This window comes from Dama dama, chromosome 25 (assembly GCF_033118175.1).
Source record: "Dama dama isolate Ldn47 chromosome 25, ASM3311817v1, whole genome shotgun sequence".
NCBI classification, from domain to species: domain Eukaryota; kingdom Metazoa; phylum Chordata; class Mammalia; order Artiodactyla; family Cervidae; genus Dama; species Dama dama.
In genome coordinates, this window is record NC_083705.1 from 22,899,748 (window position 1) to 22,923,479 (window position 23,732).

General features: G+C 39.2%; 1 protein-coding gene across 1 annotated transcript; it reads right to left on the bottom strand.

Moving 5' to 3' along the window:
- Positions 1–258: 258 nt before the first annotated feature.
- SHISAL2B (shisa like 2B) lies at positions 259–23,732 on the bottom strand. The gene is made up of 4 exons (XM_061129444.1): positions 23,542–23,732; positions 18,923–19,077; positions 10,669–10,671; positions 259–395 (listed from the first exon to the last, which is right to left on the bottom strand). Exons 1-4 carry the CDS (start codon positions 23,730–23,732, stop codon positions 259–261), a joined length of 486 nt encoding a protein of 161 aa, XP_060985427.1.

A 23,732-nucleotide genomic window follows, 5' to 3' on the forward strand; every position in this document is an offset into this window, starting at 1 on the left:
TATAATTTCTCCTGAAATGTTAGCATAATTTCGTGTAATGTAGAAACATTAATTAGCAAATAAAAGTAAACTTACTCATGTGGAAATCTACCAGAAACCTAGTGGATATTTAATAAATTAACTGAATGATCAAAACTGTGACTGTGTCTGGCTTTGTGTGTGGCAAATTTTTGAAAAGTATTATTACAAACTGTATTTGAAGTGCACTCTTTATTTTTTTGCTCCATCTCTCCAGTGAGCTTTTACAACACAGGATTTTTAACAATAAGCAGTGTTGATTTGTGTCGTATCCATTGTTTTTTCTTGAATTATATCATCAGCCTCATAGAACGTTTCATTTGTTGAATTTGATGCTGCATTTGAACGGGGGACTTTGCTTTTTCTATTTGAGTCGCCTGCAAATAAATACACAAAACAAAATGAAATAATTATTTGAAATTATGACATCAAATTTTACTTTAAAATTTGTCCTTAAAAAATAAACTTCTTAGAATATTGGAAATAAGATGTCCTCTAAGCACTGTGGATGAGTAAGAATTGAATCATTGCAGAGTTGTTCTTGAGCATTTTCTCCTAAAGGTCAAATAAGGGAAATTTTCAGTAACAAAAGTAAGGATTTTGTTTCCATGCTTACCTTTCTTTCTCTACACTTCCATGGAGGAAAGTACACTTTTGATCAGAAGGTAACAATTTCTGGGTTGCTTAGTAAAAGTGTGACTGTCCCTATGCATGAAGTGAACAAAGCTAAAGTCCGTCATAATTTACAACAGTCTCAAGGTTTTGCCGTTGTAATGAGTTTAGATGTAACATTTAAAAAGCACACGTTTGTTCCACAATCCCATTAACTCAGTTTATGTAAATGAGTCCAGAATGCTCAAGGGTGGAGTAATATGGATCTTTGCTCATCAGAAGTTAGACTAACAAGCTCATAGTGAAGAAATGGATTATTATAATCAGTGGTAGAAAAATTAAATATGAAAATAATATGTATTTCAGCAATATATACAAATTTAAATATATTTTTAAAATTTACAAATAGGTGAAGGCAGTGCAAGAAGTCACAGATGGTGCTATTCACCAACCCCCTGTTGCTAAACCCACAGTCCACTTCACGAGCCACATTTATTTGACCCATCAGTGGCATGTGCTTTCCTTGGCTTCCGAGATGCCACCATTCCTCGACTCACTCCGGTGTCACCATTGCTCCTTCCTGTTATCTCTTGTTGGTTCCTTTTCTTCTTCCAGGCTGAGGAGGGCCTGTGCGCTCCAGCCATGGGTTCCTGTCACTGTCTCACTCCCTTAATAAGTCTCAATTGTCCCACAGTTTTTAACACTATCTCTGCTGATCATTCGCAGATACATATCTCTAACCCATACCTCTCCTGAACTCTAGACTCAACTGCCTAGTTGCCATCTCCACTTGGATATCTAATAGACATCTTCAAGTTCGTCCAAAACTGATATTTGGATCATTCCCAGGAAAAAAAAAAAAAAAAAAACTTCTTACAGTCTTCATCTTCTCGATTGCTGGCAACTCCGTGTGTTTAGTTGCTCAGGACTAAAACCCCAGTCGGCCTTGCTCCTGTTCTCTCAGCCCCACCACCAATTCATCTAACATCCTGTTGACTACACTTTTAAAATAACATCCAGAATCAGACCACCTTCACTACTACCACTGTTCTATTTTGGGCACAGCACTCAGAGTAATCCTTTGAAACATAAAGCACATCCTCTGCTCAGAACCCTTCATCTCACCCAAGTCTTTATAATGACCTACATGTTCTCATACACACACATTAATATCCCTGACTTCATCTTTTTCTTTGTCCTCTCATTCACTCTCACTCTTACCTCTTTAATCAGACTTTCATGCATGTTCTAGCCATGAGACCTTTGCACTGGCTATTCACTCTGGCATGCTCTTCCCTCAGATCATCTGAATGGTAACTCTTAATTTTAAATCCTTGCTCAAAAGTCACCTTTTCAACGGGACCTAAACACTGTATTTAAAATTACAACCTACATTCCCTCCATCCCATCCCCAATTCCTTCTGCTCTCTACTATTTTTCCCATAGTATTGATCTTCTAATATACTATAATTTACCTTTTTATTTTGTTTCTCATTTATTATCTGTCTCCTCCCTCTAAAATGTAAGCGCCACATGCCAGCGATCTCTTACTATTTTATTCACTGATGATGCAGGAAAATTGCCTTGCATGTAGCTAGTGTTGAATAAGTTTGTTGAGTGAAATAATAAGATTGAAAGTGTGACATAGTAAAAAGTTTTAAAGTTGTAGATTGCACAAGACAAGGCTGAAAGTCAACTGGGAAGAAATGTTTAGAACAAATGATTCATGTCTACCATAACAGGGACTTACACATCCATATGTAAGACATTGACATCTCTTAGTTGGTACAGAAATGGACAAAAGATATACTGCATCTCCAATCTTACTAGTCAGAAAGACATGTAAATTCAAAACATAATAATACCATTTTTCATGTCTGAGGAGCAAATTAAAAGTAATCTTTCTTGGCTAAGAGTAAGTAATCTATACTTACTATATTAGTAATCTATATTACTGTCACAAAAATTCAGAAGAAAAGTAATAAAATCATATATGGTACCACTCAAGGCCCCACATTTTAAACTTAAGATACTTCTAATATTAGCCCAGAGAATGATGCTATGCATGTTTCAGGCCAATGGGCAACATCTGCTAGCTGTAGCGAGACATCATTTTTCAAGACTTATAAATAATATTGCCCCTTTGAGTGTTGGTCTATGAAATCAACCCATAGTGGGGGATGTCCTGCTGGGCCCCAGAAAGCTGGGCTAATGGGACAGCCCAATGGGAATGTAAAGTGGTACATTTATTTTTTAAGTCTAGAGTGTTCAGACCTTGTGATTTTAATGTGAAGTTCCCAAGGAATCCATGAGAGATGAGCTCTAAAATTTATATATAAAGATACTCACTGATTATTTTCAATACCAAAAAATGTAAGTATCTTAACAATAGTAGTGAAGTATGATGCAGCCATTTAATTTGAAAAAGTGATTTCTAAGAAATTTTTTATTATATTGAATGTTCTGTTAATGTTATATTGAATAAACTGTTAAGTGAGAAAAGGTGCGATACTATCAAGCAATATGATAATAGTTATTGCTCATATAGCATTTCCTCGTAACAGCTTCTCCCTACTTAAAATCCTTTAGGATCAAATCTGAATTTCTTATTTAGACTGAGGATCAGCCCTGCTTCCCTCTCCTGGCTCAGTTGGCCCCATTCCCTTCCTTGTACTTGGCATTTCAGACATACAGAGATACTGACTGACAGGCTCCCAGACTTGCCCTGCTCGCTTGCTGTCTCTGCCCCAAGCCTTTGCATGCTTCCAGCTGCCTGGTGTCCCTAACTCTCTTCTTTACTTGAATAACTCTTACTTAGCCTTTAAATTTTAGAAAGTCTGCTCCAGAACTACCTAAAGGGGAAGGGAGACTCACTAGTCAAGAGATTTCACTATTAGAAGTAGCTTTTCTCTACTGTTTGCCATCTAGTCTGTCTTCTTACATGACTTTTTCACTTTCCTACATTAGATAAGTCTGAGCCTCACCTTTAAGTGAGTTCATACTGCCTGGCTTTGCCCATTTACAAGTAATTACATAGACTACTCTCTGGAGTCAGTGAGGACATCCTCCACTGTGAGTTGTTAAGGGGCAGTGTTACTGATAAGTTTTGAAGGATAATGTCTCACTCCAGCTCTTAGATCTTACCCATATGCCTGAAACATGCAGCATTCGCTGAGCTAACATTGAAGTATCGTAAGTTTAAAATGTGGGGCCTACAACAGATGGACTTTATTTCATTACTTCTGAACTCTTTGGTGTTAAGTAAAGTAATGTTCTGTCTCTAAACATCCAATCATAATGTTTTGACTATATAATTTGATTTTTAAACAAAAAGTTAATTGTTGTAATCACATTTTCTAGCCTGGCAAGTAGCTCTTTGCCCAATCAGCAAAATTGTTTAAGATAAATGTAGTTGGGGAAGCTGGCATGACATTTGATGACCTGATAGATTCTTGACTATTATTTGCAAGGTAGACTTTAAAGGATATTTGAGATTCAAATGTAACTGCTAAAAACTTAAGGAATGGGATATCTCTCTCTCTCTCTCTCTCTCTCCAGGGTGTATGTATGTATGATATATATATGTATATCCCATTACCTAAGTTTATATATATGCGTGTATATATCACACACCCTTGAAACTATTTGCCTTATATACATTTGGAAAATGAAATGTTTGTAGGTTTATTTTTATTGGTTTAGCATCATTTGTACTCCATAGTATCACAGCAGGTAAAGTTTAAAAAGACCAAGGATTTAAAATATAAATTTTTTCCATATTATCTGGGCAGAATTTGCATCTGATATAAGCATTTCTTTTCTTTATGATTTTTGGCTGTGGTAGGTCTTCATTGCTAAGCAGGCTTTTCTTTAGCTGTGGAGAGTGGGGCCACTCTCCAGGTGAGGTACATGGGCTTCTCACTGCAGTGAGAACCCGTTGCAGAGCACGGGTTCTAAGGAGTGCAGGCTTCAGCAGTTGCAGCACATGGACTCGGTGGCCGCGGCGCCCAGGCTCTAGCGCACAGGCTCAGTAGTTCTGACACATGGGCTTAGTTGCTCCATGGCATGTGGGATCCTCCCGGAGCAGGGATCAAACCCATGTCTCCTGCATTGGCAGGCGGATTCTTTACCATTGAACCACCAGGGAAGCCCCTCTTTTCTTTTTTGTTGAAGTATGGTTGATTTATATCATGTGAGTTTTAGGCATACAACATAGTGATTCAATATTTTTAAAGATTATACTCCATTTAAAGTTATTATAAATATTAGCTATATTCCCTATGCTATACAATATGTCCTTGTCACTTATTTATACATAATAGTTTGTGCCTGTTACTCCTCTTCCCTCTCCAGCATTTTTTAAACATCTAAAATTTGAACCTTTTAGTCAAAGTCCTGAAAGTCTGAGGACTGTAATGTTGGTTAATTCAAATCCTTCATGTTTCCTAAGCTTTTTACACACTTAACTTCCTAATATTCTAGTGAGACATTCAAGACGGTTTTTCTACCTGGTCACATAAGAGGGTTTTTTGCTTTTTATGAGGATTAAACTCAGAAAGTTAATTCCTTAATTTGAGCTTCTCTCTAGGAATCCCTTAGCCTGGGGTTCTCCCTTAAGCCACCTCCAGAGCTGTCAGCGTGTTTCCATTATGTGTTTTTCTGGAAACAACCGAAAGAATTTATCTAAACTATCTACTGCCCTCTGAGATTTAAAGGCTTGCAAAACACTTTCCAGTGTTATAGATTTTCCTTCGGCTAGAACTTGTAAACCCCCCTGTTCCCCAGCCCTGGTTCATTATGTCCTTGGCTACTGGATCCTTTTAACCAATGCAGGTACAAAGACCACTTCTTAGACTGGCTCCTTAAGGCTAGGCAGTTCCACTAGCCAAACTGATTTGCTACATGAGAAAATAAGAAAAGATTTGATATAAACACCATACTGACATCATTTGAAGCAAGAGCTTTGATTAGGAAGTCAACACCCTGGTGTTCCCTCTCTTGGTGCAGCTTGTGTGGGTGTGTGCGTGCTAAGTCACTTCAATCGTGTCTGACTCCGCAACTCTATGGACTGAAGCCTGCCAGTCTCCTCTGTCCATGGGATTTCCCAGGCAAGAATACTGGAGTGGGTTGCCATTTCTTCCTCCAGGTGATCTTCCTGACCCAGGGATCAAACCTGCATCTTCTAAAAATCAAAGGTGCTTTCAATGTATATCCCTCTGGTAAGTTAGAATAATTGGGCATATTATGGAAAAAGCAACTGCAGTTAAGTGGGACTGTGCTTGTAGTGAGATCAGAGTCCAGCTAACTGCATCCCTTTGAAATGATTTTAAAAGAGAGATGAGAAAAAAATCTTATTTTTCCTAGTTTTCCTTTTCGCCTTTTCGTAGTTGCCCTTTAATAAACAGAAACTACCTTCTTAATCAACAAATAGATAAAACCAGCTGCCTCTTCTGTCACAAGGTTACAACATGGATTAAATTTTAAATAAGAAGTCTGTAATACCATTGGGCTCTCAAGGGATTTGTTACACATAAAGGATTTTTCTTATTTAATTTCTTCTTTTCTTTACCTGAGTGCAAACTGCAAAGATCCAACATCCCTGTCCTCTCCTGGGTTGACACTAGTTGTCCTTTCTGCTGCTCATGTCCCATGTTTATTCTTTTCTTCAGTGTGGTCAACATCCCTAAATCTCAACCTTCCTTTAATCCTACGCCTCTCAGCCCATCATTTAAATTAAAGCTTTGGCCTTTGCCAAAATTTAAATTCAGTTCATCAAGCAAATCAAATTCACCATTTAAATTCATCAAAATCTTTCCGCTTATCCTCGTCACAAACTAGGCCAATTTTTTTTCTACAATAGTTAAATTTTACATTCATTTTCAGAACCATTCCTCAGAGGTCCATTTATCCTGAAACTTTTCTGTGAATTCTGCTTTTGCCGGCCATTTCAAAATATCAAAAGAATGCTGGGCCCCACTGTGGGTCTTTATCTCCGGGCTGTCTGGCAGGACTGTAATGAAGCTTTTCTGCCACTCTGTGACCCCCCAGGTTCTGCATTACCCCCCAATCTGCCGCCCTATAGCAGCCTCGGTGACAAATCAGCTGACTCATATTATTTAGTAGAAAGCTCTCCCACCCAACTCATCTTGCATTTTCTTCTAGTGGAAACAAGCAATCTTAAATTGCATCCTAGAGGTGTTTTTTATTTACGAGGGGACATTTTTCCCTTCAAATTTAATACAATGCACAGAACCGCAAAACTGGATCTAAGGAAAATGGTGAAGTGAGCAAAATTTGCCTCGTGACCCTGTGATCTATTGACCACTCCCTTCTTCAGTGTTCTGCCTTCCCCTGGAGGACACATATGGATCTTATGAAAATACAGTTAACAATTCATTGTGAAAAAAATCTTAGACTTGCTCCTACGACAGTGAATGAACTCAGTTCTCTCCAGAAATGTTTTTCCTACTCTGTTTTTTCTACAATTGGACTCTTTTTTTCTTTTCTGCATTGTTGGATTCTTTCAACCATAGATGACTGGCATGGCTCACAAGAGAATTTAGCTGATATTTTAAATCTTTTAAATGAATTTTCAAAGTGAGAGATTGGCTTCTATTTTGCTAGTTGGTTCCAGTATCAGCCAGCATTGCCTAACCCTGCTCCCTGAGGAGGACTCACAACTGCTAAAAGTAGCAGTCGCTCTACTGAGCAATTTGATTTTCTACATTCTCGGAGCAAAAAGAGTTGCAGGAAATTCCAGATTCATTATTTTCAGTAGAAAGGTCCCTTCAGGAGACACAAGTGTCCTTCGCTGCCATTGAGTTCAAATTACCTCATCTTTTACTGAGGTCACAGTGAGTTCTTAAAATCTCTTTGAAACAAAGAATAGCATTTAAAAATAATTTGGCATCATAATTTAGTAAGTGTTCTGAGCAGAATTTGGTTGAAGTGGTATTAAGGCTACTAAGAAAAATAGCTTACAAAGTTACCTATAAATTTAGTACAACCCATCAAAATACCACTTGATTTTTAAAAACCTGACAGTGTAATTTTGAAAAATAATGGGAAAGAAGAGAAAGTCGTGCCTAATCAGATATTAAACCATTTAGCTACAATAATTTTTAAAGTATATTACTGACTTGAGAATAAACAGACTGATAAGTTTAACGGAATAGAACATCTAAAAACAGATCCCAGTATATATAATAATTTAGTTTATGGCAAAGGTGACATTTTAAATTGACAAGAGAAAAAGATCTCCCAATGAATATTTGGACAATTGGCTCATTATCTGTAAAATAAAAATAATGGCAAATCCCTACTTCACACTTAACACAAAAATTTAATTCCAGGATTATTAAAGAAATGTATTAGAAGAAAATATAGCTGAATATCTTTATATCTTAGAGTGAGGGAAGAACTTCCTGCTGGAGTAGGAAATGGCACCCCACTCCAGTATTCTTAGATGGAGAATCCCCATGGACAGAGGAGCCTGGCAGGCTGCAGTCCATGGGGTCGCAAGAGTCGGACACGACTGAGCCGCTAGGCACACAAGAACTTCCTGAGTGTGAAACTAAAAGGAGACGACTTCCCTGGTGGTGCACTGGATAAGAGTCTGCATGCCAATTCAGGAGACACGGGTTCTGTCCCTGGTCCGAGAAGATCCGACATGCCACAGAGCAACTAAGCCCATGGGCCATAACTACTGAGCCCGCATGCTGCAACTATTGAAGCCCACTAACCTAGAGTCTGTGCTCCACAAGACAAGCACTGCAGTGAGAAGCCTGTGCACTGCGGCAAAGAGTAGCCCCCGCTCGCTGCAACTAGAGAAAGCCTACCAGCAGCAATGAAGACCCAGTGCAACCAAAAATATATTATTTAATTTTTAAAAAAAGAAACTAAAGAGAGAAATCACAAAAGGAGAAACATACAGTTGAAAAATTGTCACATATAAAGTTAAAAAGGCAACAACTATGAAAAATACTTACATTATATGTAAAAAAAAAAAATTTAGTTACTGTATGGGAAGTTCCTATAAAGCAAAGAAAAATGAACACCCCCCCCCCAGAAAAATGTGTATAAGAATATGAGCAACAATATACCACAAAAAAATGACAAGTGAACATTAAAATTTCTGCCTTCACTCCTAATTATATCAGCTTAAAAACACTATATGGTTTCCCTCAGTGAAATTAGTAAGATATATATCTTTTGAAATAAAAATACTTGTGAAACAGTGCTTCTCTGGAGGACAGCTAGCAACTTGTATCCAAAGCCTTTTATTTGTACCAAAGCTTTGTTCAGCAATTCCCTTCCTAGGGATTTATGCTAGGAAAATACTTCAGTGTTCAATGCATATGTATATTATTAGTAGAAAAAAAAATGGAAGCTAGTTCCAAGTCAATAATTTAATAAAGTGTGATATACTCAGACTTTGGTTTCTAAACACCATTCCCAAATAAAATGAATCAGACTTCTTGGAGAAATAGCAGACTTCAGGGCTGGCACAGGAAAAAGGAAAAGTACAGGAGGCTTGAGAACATTTTGTGACATAAAAAAAAAGCCTCAAAAAATGATGTACATATTTCAAAAGGACACAGGACCCAATTTCAAGGGGCTCCCACAAACCGAATCTGAGATAATTTATGAATTGAAATAAACAATGATGGTAATAGAGTATTTTAGAATAAAGATCTGAGTCCACACTGATATTAATAAACTAATAGATAAATAGGTGGAAAAGGGAAAGCTCTTCCTTGTAGTAGAATAACAACTAATAAACAGAAGAAATGATGAGGCTAGAAAATCACTATTTTACAGCTATCATCATAATAATTTGGAAATTATCTTGTATTTTGAATGAAAACGTTTAGTCAAGAACCACGTGTGATAGTTGAAGGAGGAACAGGATGTTCTCATACCTCCCAACAAATTACTTGGTAATGGCAAAAAGTTTCAAAGACAAAGAAAAAAAATGATTAAGGAAATATGATAACTAATTATAAGATGTAACTCTGGACTAGATCCTAGATAAGAAAAAAATAGCTACTTAAGGATATTGGCAAAATTTGAATATGAACTACAGATTAGATAATATTACTATATAACTGTTACATTTCCTGACTTTGATAAATATATTGTGATTACATAAGAAAAAAATTCTTGTTCCTAAGAAACACATACTGAAATATTTATTGTTAAATAGCATGATATCTGCAAATTATTCTCAAATGGTTCAGAAAATATACATCAAAAGAAAGTCAAGTTTGAAGGAAATGAGGCAAAGTATTAACAATTAGTAAAGCTGAGAAAAGGTATACTACCTTTTCTATACTTCTTGCAACTTTTCTGGAAGTGTGAACTATGTCAAAATAAAAGAATAAAAATGCATAGCACTCCGTCAAAGTAATAAAATGGAATCATTAAAAGTGGTGTTTATTGGCAAACACTGATGTCAGTATTGTTCAGTGGAAAAAAACCCATGTTATAGGATTCATTTTTCCCCATTTTGTTATACATACATGTATCTATAGATACATAGAAAAAAAAATCTGTGAAGGATATTCGCCACTGTTAATATCTGTTACCTCTGTGTGGTGGGATCATGGATGAAGTTGCTAGTTTTTCTATATTTTTTAATTCTCCTAATAAGAAAGTGCATTAAGAGAAAGTTTGTTTTTTTTTTTTCTTCCTGGGCACATAAGGATGCCTTCTAAGAAGAAATATAGCAAACCATTTTGAGCTGGTCCAAATCCTACTTTGCTCACAAGCAGAACAAATAATTGCATATGTGATTGTCAAATTTGCTTTGCTTTCTCAGTTTTCTAGATATAATTTCTGTTTCTCTCCTAGACAACCTGTACCTTACTGCTGATTTGTTTACCCTTTTCCATTTATATTGCCTGCCTTTGCAAAAGAGACCATCAAATAATAGGTAATTGGAGTTGTCTATTATTCCTATACAACAATATTATTTTGTGTCAAGCAGCTCTATTCTCTGCTCTTCTCATTTTCATCAAAAACTCTGCTTCTAAGGACCCTCTCCTTGATTCTCCACCACACTCCACAACCCTAGAGTGTCAATGGATACTCAAAGCCACAGGATGAATATATTTTATCTTCCAAGAGCATCAATTTTACTCAGAAATGGAAAGGATATGATGTTATTGTTAGATAAAACAAGTCATTATATTTGCAATCAAATTAAAAATTACCATATTTTAAAAAGTATAATGGGCATCTTCAAATAATTTCAAGCTCATAAAGCAAGACTTTCCAAGGAAACCTTGGAATTTTGGCAGTACCATTCCTTTCTTATCTACCTTTAAGGATTCTCCAATGGAAAAGTTTGAGAAGCAAGAATCTAAAACAACCATCCCTTTAATTACTCCCCTGTTAACCATTAATTCTTCCACAATTTATGCCCTCATCCCAGGAGTGTCTACTCAGAAAGATGTCCTTCACACAGTCATCCTTTGCCCAGAACTCTTTGTCCTACACAGTATAATTTACAAACCATGGTATTCTTATAAACATTAGCATTTGATACAGGTATAACTCAAAACACAAAAGTTAGAAAGAAAGAAAATGATTATGGGACACAATTTAAAGCCCAATCAATTGCTTAGCAATAGTACTTCTGTATTAAGTGAGCCTGTAGGTCGCCAAATTAAACTCTACATGTAGTCAGTACCAGAGACCTGCTATTTTCAGGATCAATTCAAAATGTATAAAGCCTTCAATTGTATACATTAAAAATAATGAACCCCAAGAGAATAAAGATACCTGAAAGAAAAATCTTGGCAAAATAGTCCAAGATTAGACTATTTTAGACTTGGACTATTGTTAAAAAACAAAATTCAGCTGAGTGAATATGAAAACCTAGTTGGCTTTATCCAACAATTCATGGATTGGGAGCATCCCACCTAGCAAGTAGAAGGGGGCTCTGAGATGATGCAGGCAATGAAGGATTTTATAGGAAGAGGGGGATAGGATAAGGAAATCATAAACAAAAGAAAAGATTTTTTTCTGGTAAAATCACCCTGTCCTGCAGTTTACCTCACTAGTATTGATCAGGAAATTCCAGACCAATAGGTTTAAAATTTCTCTCCTGGGAGAGACTGAATCTGCAGTTAGGTATAGAGTTTTGGTTTGCTGCTGCGCTTAGCACAAGGGACTCCATTTTGGGCCTATTTCTTCTGTAATGCTACAGCCATTTATAGAAACAAAAAAAGTTCCATGCCTTAAGTCAGCTTTAGTATATGCACAAAAACATGTTTCCCTTTAGGCCATTCAAACTGCCAAACATCTCAATTCTATAAATTAAAATAATGTGAGGTTATATAAGAAATGCAAAAAAGCAAAATGGCTATCTGAGGAGGCCTTACAAATAGCTGTGAAAAGAAGAGAAGTGAAAAGCAAAGGAGAAAAGGAAAGATATTCCCATTTGAATGCAGAGTTCCAAAGAATAGCAAGGAGAGATAAGAAAGCCTTCCTCAGCGATCAGTGCAAAGAAATAGAGGAAAACAACAGAACGGGAAAGACTAGAGATCTCTTCAAGAAAATTAGAGATACCAAGGGAACATTTCATGCAAAGATGGGTTCAATAAAGGACAGAAATGGTATGGACCTAACAGAAGCAGAAGGTTTAAGAAGAGGTGGCAAGAATACACAGAAGAGCTACACAAAAAAGATCTTCATGATCCAGATAATCACGATGGTGTGATCACTCACCTAGAGCCAGACATCCTGGAATGCGAAGTCAAGTGGGCCTTAGGAAGCATCACTATGATCAAAGCTAGTGGAGGTAATGGTATTCCAGTTGAGCTATTTCAAATCCTGAAAGATGATGCTGTGAAAGTGCTGCATTCAATATGCCAGCAAATTTGGAAAACTCAGCAGTGGCCACAGGACTGGAAAAGGTCAGTTTTCATTCCAATGCCAAAGAAAGGCAATCCCAAAGAATGCTCAAACTACTGCACAATTGCACTCATCTCACACGCTAGTAAAGTAATGCTCAAAATTCTTCAAGCCAGGCTTCAGCAATATGTGAACTGTGAACTTCCAGATGTTCAAGCTGGTTTTAGAAAAGCCAGAGGAACCAGAGATCAAATTGCCAACATCCACTGGATCATCAAAAAAGCAAGAGAGTTCCAGAAAAACATCTATTTCTGCTTTATAGACTATGCCAAAGCCTTTGACTGTGTGGATCACAATAAACTGTGGGAAGTTCTGAAAGAGATGGAATTACCAGACCACCTGACCTGCCTCTTGAGAAACCTATATGCAGGTCAGGAAGCAACAGTTAGAACCAGAGATGGAACAACAGACTGGTTCCAAATAGGAAAATGAGTATGTCAAGGCTGTATATTGTCACCCTGCTTATTTAACTTATATGCAGAGTATGTCATGAGAAACGCTGGGCTGGAAGAAGCACAAGCTGGAATCAAGATTGCTGAGAGAAATATCAATAACCTCAGATATGCAGATGACACCACCCTTATGGCAGAAAGTGAAGAGGAACTAAAAAGCCTCTTGATGAAAGTGAAAGAGGAGAGTGAAAAAGTTGGCTTACAGCTCAACATTCAGAAAACTAAGATCATGGCATCTGGTCCCATCACTTCATGGCAAATAGATGGGGAAACAGTGTCAGACTTTATTTTGGGGGGCTCCAAAATCACTGCAGATGGTGACTGCAGCCATGAAATTAAAAGACACTCCTTGGAAGGAAAGTTATGACCAACCTAGATAGCATATTAAAAAGCAGAGACGTTACTTTGCCAACAAAGGTCCATCTAGTCAAGGTTATGGTTTTTCCGGTGGTCATGTATGGATGTGAGAGTTGGACTGTGAAGAAAGCTGAGCGCCGAAAAATTGATGCTTTTGAACTGTGGTGTTGGAGAAGACTCTTGAGAGTCCCTTGGACTGCAAGTAGATCCAACTAGTCCATCCTAAAGGAGATCTGTCCTGGGTGTTCATTGGAAGGACTGATGCTGAAGCTGAAACTCCAATACTTTGGCCATCTGATGCAGAGTTGACTCACTGGAAAAGACCCTGATGCTGGGAGGGATTGGGGGGCAGGAGGAGAAGGGGACGACAGAGGATGAGATGGCTGGATGGCATCACCAACTGAATGGACATGAGTTTGAGTAAACTCCGGGAGTTTGTGATGGACAGGGAGGCCTGGCGTGCTGCGATTCATGGGGTCGCAAAGAGCCAGACACGACTGAGCGACTGAACTGAACTGAACTTTTTTAGATGTGTGGCATCTAAAAAGAAATGATACAAATGAACTTACAAAAGAGAAAGAGACTCCCAGACCTAGAGAACAAACTTATGGTTGCCAACAGTGGGGAGCGGGGAAGGATGTGAGGAAAGGTCAGGGAGTTTGGGATTAACGTGTACACACTGCAATATTTAAAATGGATAACCAACAAGGACCTACTATATAGCAAAGGGAACTCTGCCCAGTGTTATGTAACAGCCTGGATGTGAGGGGAGTTTGGGGGAGAATGGATACGTGTATATGCATGGCTGAGTCCCTTTGCTGTTCACCTAAAACTATCCCAACATTGTTAGTCAATCAGCTTGGTTGCACTATGCTTAGTCCCATCTGACTCTTTGCAACTCCATGGACTATAGACCGCCAGGCTCCTCTGTCCATGAAGATGTTCCAGGCAAGAATACTGGAGTGGGTTGCCATACCCTCCTCCAGGGGATCTTCCGAACCCAAGGATCAAACCCAGGTCTCCCGCACTGCAGGTGAGTTCTTTCCCAGCTGAGCCACCAGGGAAGCCCAAGAATACGGAAGTGGGTAGCCTATCCCTTCTCCAGGGGACCTGCCCGACCCAGGAATCAAACTGGGGTCTCCTGCACTGCAGGCGGATCTTTACCAGCTGAGCTACCAGGAAAGCCCAATCATCTATACCCCAACACAAAATTAAAACGTTTAAAAAAAATTAAAATAATGGGAGGTTGAGTCTTAAGAACAGATGGTTTTGAAAGGAGTGGTAGGGACTTCCCTGGTGGTCTAGTGGTTAAGACTCCACACTTCCAGTGCAGGGGGCATGGGTTCAGTCCCTGGTTGGGGAACTAAGATCCCACATGCTGCCTGGCCAAAATTTATTTTTAAAAAATAAAAAAATTTTTTAAAAAAGAAAGGAGTGATAACTGGTGAAATCAATTTTTCTATGAGGTAGTTTTACTTGCTTGATTATTACACAAACATAATATTATGTTCCTAACCTTTAAAGGCATTCCTTAAATGGAATAAAGTCTTGTTTTTTCATGCTGGAACACTGGCATCTATCCCTGGGTGGGAGAATCATTGGAATGAAGCATGCATATTTAACAATAGGTACAGCAATGGTTTTTAATTATAACTTTGAAGAGTTACTTTCAAATATAAATTGCTTTTCCTTCCTATTCCAGTAACATTTGAATTACCTATTTTGTTTTCGGCTCTCCACTATGTCTTACTTGGTTAATATCAACCAATGGGCCCCAAATCATCTAATTTAAAAGCAGCAGAAGGCAGTGGTTGTATAAAAATTTGCCTTACCAAGAGTAATCACTCAGGAAAAGTGTATTGAATTAATTTGCTGACTTGATAAACTGTTTTTCAGAGGGGCAGAGTGGGGATAGTTCATTGCAAGCAAGTAGCCTCAACTTACTATGTAAGAAGTACATCAATGGGTCTCCTTAGCTGAAGAGCCATAAGACTACAAGAAGGATCAACAAGCCAACTAATTCTGTCGCTGGGCTCTCAGAGCCAGCTTGAATAAAATTTTGGAGTAGTCCCTGAGATAGATCAGGAAAAAACAATTTTTATTTAGCACAATGTATTGTATAGAAGAGGCACTCAGTGAATGTTTGATGACTGTAATGGTGACAATAAACATGCTCCTTTGATCGCCTACAGCAGAAGTGCAGTGCTACTTCATTAGTTCATTTGTTAAGTGTTCTGGGTGCTGTGTGCTCAGTAAACACGTGTTAGGTGTTCTGGGCGCCGTGTGCTCAGTAAACACGTGTTAGGTGCTCTGGGCGCCGTGTGCTCAGTAAACACGTGTTAGGTGCTCTGGGCGCCGTGTGCTCAGTAAACACGTGTTAGGTGCTCTGGGCGCCGTGTGCTCAGTAAACACGTGTTAGGTGCTCTGGGCGCCGTGTGCTCAGTAAACACGTGTTAAGTGTTCTAGGCTCCGTGTGCTCAGTCACTCTGTCGTGTCCAATTCTTTGTGACCCCATGGGCTGTAGCCCGCTAGGCTCCTCTGTCCATGGACTTTTTTAGGCACCAACACTGGAGTGGATTGCCATTTCCTTCTCTAGGGGATCTTCCCCACGCAGGGATCAGACCAGTGTCTCCTGTGTCTTCTGCATTGGCAGATGGATTCTTTACCACGGTGCCACCTGGGAAGCCCATTCTAGGCACTAGGGACTCATAGTGAGCAAGCAAGACAAAATTCTTACTTTCCTGGAACTTTCTAGTTGGAATAGAGAAAAACTGGACAATAGATAAGTAAAATACATAGTAAATTACTGGTAAATGCTTAGGAGAAAAATAAAGCAGGAAGGGGGCATGACATGTTGAAGGTAAAGATGCAGATTTAGTGATGGGGAAAGGTGACTTAGTAAAGATTTAAAGAAAGTGAAAGTGAGGGAAAAACATTCCAGAGTACAGAGATGGCATGCGCAAAGGCCCTGAGGCAGGATTTTCAAGGAAAAGCAAAGATGCCAAGGTGGCTGGACATAAGATGCAAGAAATAAAGATGGAAAGGGCAAACCCCCATACTTCACAGTTAGGGCTCCATACATATAGGGCTCCATTTCCATCTATTGAAAGATGGGAAGCAATTAGGATTTTTACCAGAGTAGTGATGTAACCTAAGGCTCCCTCTGGTTTCTCTGTGGAGAATAGACAGTAGGAAAGAAAGATCAGGGCAGGAAGAGGAGCAATTTGTTTTGAAATGCAGAGTCTGAAATCTCTGGTTTTAACAAGCTCCCTAGGTGATTCTTACACACAATAAAATGTAAGGACTATAAATTGTCTAAGCAATTGAGACAAAAATTGATTTCACTATTTGATTATTTGATAATCACTAGTCCACTGCTTCATGTTACCTGTGGAGAAATGGAGTCTAAGCCATTGGACTAAATTCAGCTAACAACCTGTCAATTTGGCCATGTAATCTCTAAACAGTGCTTCAGAAAAACTCCAAACGGATCTTGGCTTCTTGCTTTGTGACACAGGGCACCCTTTGAGATCCCTACAGAAAAGAAAACTAGAGCTAATGCAGTCATGCAGCGCTGGTGTATTTGAGAAAGTCGAGGAGTAGGTACTCCATAAACATAAGTTTCTGGATTCAGCTAAAGTGGGACATACGGGAAGGAAATTTCTAAATTATTTTGAAGAGAGCTTTTCACTTTCTTTCCAAATAGAAGTTAGTAAGCACCTGTGTCTTGTTCTAAATATATATATATATAATATATATAGTCTAAATTTTTGCTAAATATATTCAATATGTACATCAAAATAAAATTCATGATCACCACTTTTAAAATGGAATACCAGAGATGGGAATACCAGACCACCTTACCTGCCTCCTGAGAGACCTGTATGCGGGTCAAGAAGCAACAGTTAGAACCAGATATGGAACAGACTGGTTCCAAATTGGGAAAGGAGTACGTCAAGGCTGTATAGTGTCACCCTGCTTATTTAACTGATATGCAAAGTACATCATGCAAAATGCCTGGCTGGATGAAGTGCAAGCTGGAATCAAGATTGCCAGGAGAAATATCAATAACCTCAGATACGCAGATGACACCACCTTTATGGCAGAAAAAGGAAGAACTAAAGAGCCTCTTGATGAAACTGAAAGAGGAGAGTGAAAAAGCTGGCTTAAAACTCAACATTCAAAAAACTAAGATCATGACATCCAGTCCCATCACTTCATGGCAAATAGATGGGGAAAAAATGGAAACAGTGACAGACTATTTTTTTGGGTTCCAGAATCACTGCAGATGGTGACTTCAGCCATGAAATTAAAAGACGCTTGCTCCTTGAAAGAAAAGCTATGACCAACCTAGACAACACATTAAAAAGCAGAGACATGACTTTGCCAACAAAGGTCCGTTTCCAGTAGTCATGTATGGATGTGAGAGTTGGACCATAAAGAAAGCTGAGCACTGAAAAATTAATGCTTTTGAACTGTGTTGTTCGAGAAGACTCTTGCGAGTCCCTTGGGCTGCAAGGAGATCCAACCAGTCCATCCTAAAGGAAATCAGTCCTGAATGTTCATTGAAAGGACTGATGCTGAAGCTGAAGCTCCAATACTTTGGCCACCTGATGAACTGACTCATTTGAAAAGACCCTTATGCTGGGAAAGATTGAAGGCAGGAGAAGAAGGGGTCGACAGAGGATGAGCTGGTTGGATGCCATCACTGAGTCCATGGACATGAGTTTGAGCAAGCTCCGGGAGTTGGTGATGGACAGGGAGGCCTGGCATGCTGCAATCTATGGGGTCACAAAGAGTCGGACACAACTGAGCGACTGAACTGACTAAACTGACACTAATAGAAATTTGTATTCACAAAATTTTTACGAGTTCTTTCTGATTGTTTCATAATAATAATGATTAGCATGTATTACACTTTATAATTAAGATAAAATGAGACTCAATTCCAAAAACCTTATGTTTTAACATTTGTAATTTATGGTTGCACTACATACACAAATATACACACACATACACATACCCATATTGCTTAACTAGTCTGTGATCTATTCAAGAACAAAGACTGTCTTTTATTTATTTTTTAATTTCTTTTATATGTCTCTGAATTCTGCACACGGTGGGCACACAGGTAATGACTAACTGACCACTGACCAATCAGTTTAGAGCAATGCAACACTGAGGATTAATTATCAGATATTTTGTTCCTCTGTTTATTTAACTTCTTTGGCTCCATCAAAAAACAAAATTTAAAAATTTCAAGAGGATACAACCTTTATAATTGAGGGACACCTAAATAACTTAAAGTGAATTTATTAGATCAATGTATTATTTTTCATGAGAATATTTACATCCTGCCGCTATTTTTTCCTTGAGCACAAACCACCACAATCTTGAGGTGTTTCATCATTAAGACCTAATTCAACATAAATTTTTATAAAGACACATAATAAACTGAATTTTCAAAAAGCATTCATTTTAAGTATATAATCTGCCACCCAGGCATAGGTTATTACTTTGAACAGAGCACAGGTAATTGGTTGCAAATAATGGCTACTGATTACCTTGAGTGGAAACAGCCTCTAGGTGTTGAAGTTTAAGGCCAGTGTCTAATCTTTGAGGCTTTGTATACAGAAATAAGTAGCAAAGAACACAGACGCTGATGACAAAGGCAAGTAAAACAAGGGCAGCAATTCCCAATCCGATCAGGGCACCAATGCTGAGGAAAACAGAAAAAACATTGTGACTGTCATACAAACTGGTTTGCACATAAACTAAAGATTTAAATATTGTTAGTTCTTGTTTCAGTCATCCATAACCAATGTATATTTTACTATAAACAGTATATGATTGAGATCTACAGCTCACCTTTTTCTACCATCAAATTCTTACTGTAGTTCTCTATACATTTGTATGTTAATATTACCATAGAATACCACGTGAATTCATATTACAGGTAAAAGGTCACACAGTTGGATGGTTCAAGAACATCTCAATCCAATAAACCTCTATTATTAATGTATGTTAGGGGAAAGATTAGGTTCACTAATAAAAGATTGAATAGAAAAAAATCTGTATGTGTTTAGTAGCTCAGTCATATCTGACTGTGACCCCATGAACTGTAGCCTTCCAGGCTCCTCTGTCCATGGAATTTGCCAGGCAAGAATACTGGAGTGGGTAGCCATTCCCTTCTCCAGGGGATCTTCCTGACCCAGAGATTTCCTGCACTGCAGGTGGATTTTTTACCATCTGAGCCACCAGGGATCTACCTCTGCAAAAATACTGAAACAAATGCTTGCCAGAAGTGTAGAACTTTTATTTTGGAGATGTATATGGGAGTTATCATGTATTAATATACAAAACCATAACTATTACAAGAGAGAAGAAGAAAGTTTAATTAAAGGAAAGTAACATTTATGAAATTTATATAAAGTTCATGTTCAGTCTTAAGTTTTCCTTTCTAAAAGAACATAACACCAATGACTTCTAGCATTAAAGAAGAAATCTTTGTACTTTTCTCTAAAAATGCATTGCACATCTGATATTTGCTCAGCACTCACTTTATAATCATTCCTCCTGATACAGTTATGTATAAGGTTAATCATTTGAGAAATAACATAGTTTTCACAAACCTGTGAACTTAATATTTTCAAATGGTAAAAGAAGCTTGGAAAAAAAGAAAGTTATCTTGAAAGACTAATATATAAACACATGTACTTTCATGAGCCCTATGTGTGTGGGGGTGTGTAAAGACATAAAATTAGATTTTAACTGCTCAAGAGCAGATACTTCTGTTGACTTTCCCATAGTGATCTGCACACTTAAAAGTGTTTAATAGAGTATTTAGCTTGTAGTTAATGTTTCATAAATGGAAGTAAATGATAAGTGACTGATGATTGATCCGTTTGTAGTCACTGAAAAGTAACAATCATTGGACTAGTCATTGAAAGGTAATGATCTTTTTCTTCATTATCTTCCTGGCTTCCTTTCAGCTTCTGCTATTTCCCAGTGATTAGGGCGCTAACAAATTTGACTTGTTCCAAAAGGGAGGGAAGGGAGAATTTGACCAGGGATACTAGGTATGTCCCTTCTTTGAGAGGAAGAACAGAATTGAAAGCAAAGGGCTAAATTCATCCCACTATGCTTGATGTTAGAAGATAAAGTCTCTTTGCCATTTAGAGGTTGTTTGCCTTCTGAGCCAAAGACATGGAGTCAGATTTCAAAAGATTTCTGTGCTTGTCTATTGCTAATCAGCCCAGTTCCCTTAGCTCTGCACACAAGTGTAGGCTAGGTTATTTTCTGGGTAGAGTCAATATAGAAAATGAAGTCGCTCAGTTGTGTCCGACTCTTTGCGACCACATGGACTGTAGCCTACCAGGCTTCTCCGTCCATGGGATTTTCCAGGCAAGAGTACTGGAGTGGTTTGCCATTTCCTTCTCCAGGGGATCTTCCTGATCCAGGGATTGAACCCAGGTCTTCCACACTGCAGGCAGATGCTTTACTGTCTGAGTCACCAATGAGAGGCAGAGTCAGTATATAGTTACACATTTAAATTGGAATTTGCCCTCACTTGGTGCCGTCTCTTTCAAGGGGTAGATTCCTTGCTTCTGGCAACTACTCTTTCATGCTTGTTTGCACCAAAGCTGACTTTTGTAAATTCTATGTGTCAAGAAGGGTTAGGACTCTACACAGACATATGGGAACATAAGCCACTTAATTAATTATTTGCTTCACAAGGCAGCTAGGGGGCCAGACATCTGGCAAGATTTCTGAAACGAGAACCCGGTTATTAAAAACATCTTCAAAGTGAAAAAGTGATTGTCAATTAAAAGTAAAACCATCAACTTAACTGAATTCAAGGACATTGTATGGGCTTTACATGTATTAATACACAATTTAAAAACCAGATCACATGACTTGAAGGAAAAATAAAAACAGCATGGCACTTCTTTCTATTATAAAAAGATATTCTTCATAATCCTAACAAACTGTTTCAGTGTCATAGTTCTACTTTTAGAAATGTTACTTTATGCATGCAAAACTCCAGATAAAGATGCAGCTCTATGAATCTCCTAAAATATTCATTTCAATAAATAACTTACTGAACTCGAGTGTAGCCTTGTGCAACACGCGTTATTTTCCTAGGTCCTGAAGAAAGTTTCCAAAGGGAACCCTTAGATGTTAGGGATTTATTTATAAGAGGAAAAGGGATGCGAGTGGGGCAGAGAAAAGGGAGAATTATCTTTCCTTCCCAGCACCACAGGGCAGTTTGCTTTTCAATCCCTGAGAAAAGGTCTGTAGCTGCCATCACATTAATGAATTCTCCGACTCGACAACTTCATTTACCTGGAGGTACCACACCTGAACCTCTCTGCAGCAGTTACAGAATCTCAGAACAGACGCTAGTGACATTAGGGAAATTTTTCACACTTGGACTGTTTTAAATTAGGGGAGAGAGCAAAGAATATGAGGGAACTGAAGCTCTAAATGTTTACCTCCCCATTGTGTTCTCAGAGGTTAATAACTAAAGAAGAACCCCAGGATTACATTGCCAACTGATGCCATCAGTTGAAATGATTTTTATATTTCCCAGCAACTGAGCTGCATTGTCAGTGCTGAATGAAGACTCCAGCAAGCTATTCATTCTTTTGTGCCCTCATAAACCTTTGCAAGGTTTTCTATCCTCTGCTGCTTGTCACTCTTGAACTATTCAGGGATCTGAAAATCCCAGGCACTTTTCCAATTGAGTCTGACTTAAGAGTTGACAGCCTCTTCTCAGAGGTGCTGCCACCCCATTAACACCTCCAAGGACTCAGAGCTGCGTTACTATGTCACTTTCCAAAAGGCCAGATAATATCCCAGTGCAGTACAGATTTCTTCCCCAAGTAGTAAGGATAAGCTGTCATTATTTTCTGGGATATTGCCTATTAGGGCACAACCCTACTTTGTAGTTGAACTTGGTAAGTAGGTATTCCTTTTGAGATTTTTTAGAAGCTTACAATGCATTTTTTTAAAAAAATGACTTTACTGCTCTAAGAAGCAAGATTTAAAGTCATTTGCTGTGGTCTTGGCATGTGTGCCAAGTTCTGGACCATGCTAGGACATTGAGAGAAAAAGTAGTCTTCCTCGTCCTTAGCAGAGTCAGCCTCTTTCTCTCTCCCAGGCATTAGCTAATTTGTCAGAAACAATTTCTGGTGGTGTGGCAGTTCTTTCCTATAACCTCAGCACCATATTCTTTCTCCGGGCACAATGTAAGAATGAAAGTCTAAGTTTTCAGTCTTTTGGAGTGGAGGGGAGGGAAGCACTTCATAATGAAAGTATCTGTGTGAATACCAACTGAGTAAATTAATATTTAATTATTATAAAATTCCCATCATGGGAAAAAGAGGCCAGAAAGACACCACCGTTGAAAGTCCCTTCATTTTCTAGCAATGGCCAAAGAGCTCAGACGTTGAGAAAAGCGGGTGTCCTGCAAAGGTTCTTCGGTGTGTAATCATAGCAACTGAAACTCTTCCTCTCTGTGGATCTCCGGTTGTGTTTGGAATTAGTGTGAGATCAACGGAAAGGGCAAATTATAAAGCCCTGTCGCCTGTGCGCGCCCAAATACACACTCACACACACACTTTTTCTTTTTTTTTTTAAGGATACAGCAAATTCCTTCTCAGCCACAGAAAGGCTTAAAATACTCAGATCCGTGGTTAACGCCTTAAAATGAGTCTCAAAAGAGCCCCTTTCCATTCAAATGCACCAAATACTGAAATCAAAAAGAGAATGAAAACCTCCTCAAGTCATCTGTGAGTCTGTCTGTGCCCGGCAGAGCCGCGGGCTTGGGACTGGTCCCCGGGCGAGGAGGGAGGGGAGCAGAGCAGTCCGCTCCGTTGCGCCCTGGGCGAGTCGCCTGCGCTCCTCCCGCGCGTGCCTTGCCCTGGTCCCCGGGCGGTTTCAGAACTCTAGAACCACAGCGCGACCTTCACCCGGACGACGGTGGCCACCAACGGGCTCTCGGCAGGGCCCTCACCCGCCCTTGGGGGCTCCTATCCCCCCGACCCCGCGGAGGGATCCGAGCGTGTGGCGAGGGCGCGGGCGCCCTCCCTCCTCCCCGCGGCGCCCTCCCTCCTCCCCGCGGCGTGGTCCGCCTGGCAGCCTCCCAGACCCCCGGCCGCCAGCCCCCGGCCCTGCCCACCTGAGGCTCCACATGTAGCTGTGCTTGTAGGGGAAGTAGCTGCCCGGCTCGCTGCAGCAGTACTTGAGGTCGGCGAAGCCGCAGCAGTAGAGGAGGGTGGCCCCCTCGCCGCGCCGGGGGCAGCGGAAGGGCTCCACGAAGCTCTGGTTGAGGCTGTAGTAGCCGGAGCACACCCGACTGGCCTCGCTCAT

Coding starts and splice junctions, on each gene's coding strand:
- SHISAL2B (XM_061129444.1), bottom strand. CDS start 23,732: ATGAGCGAGGCCAGTCGGGTGTGCTCCGGCTACTACAGCCTCAACCAG. Junction 19,078..23,541: donor AGCTACATGTGGAGCCTCAG/GTGGGCAGGGCC, acceptor TGTTTTCCTCAG/CATTGGTGCCCTGATCGGAT.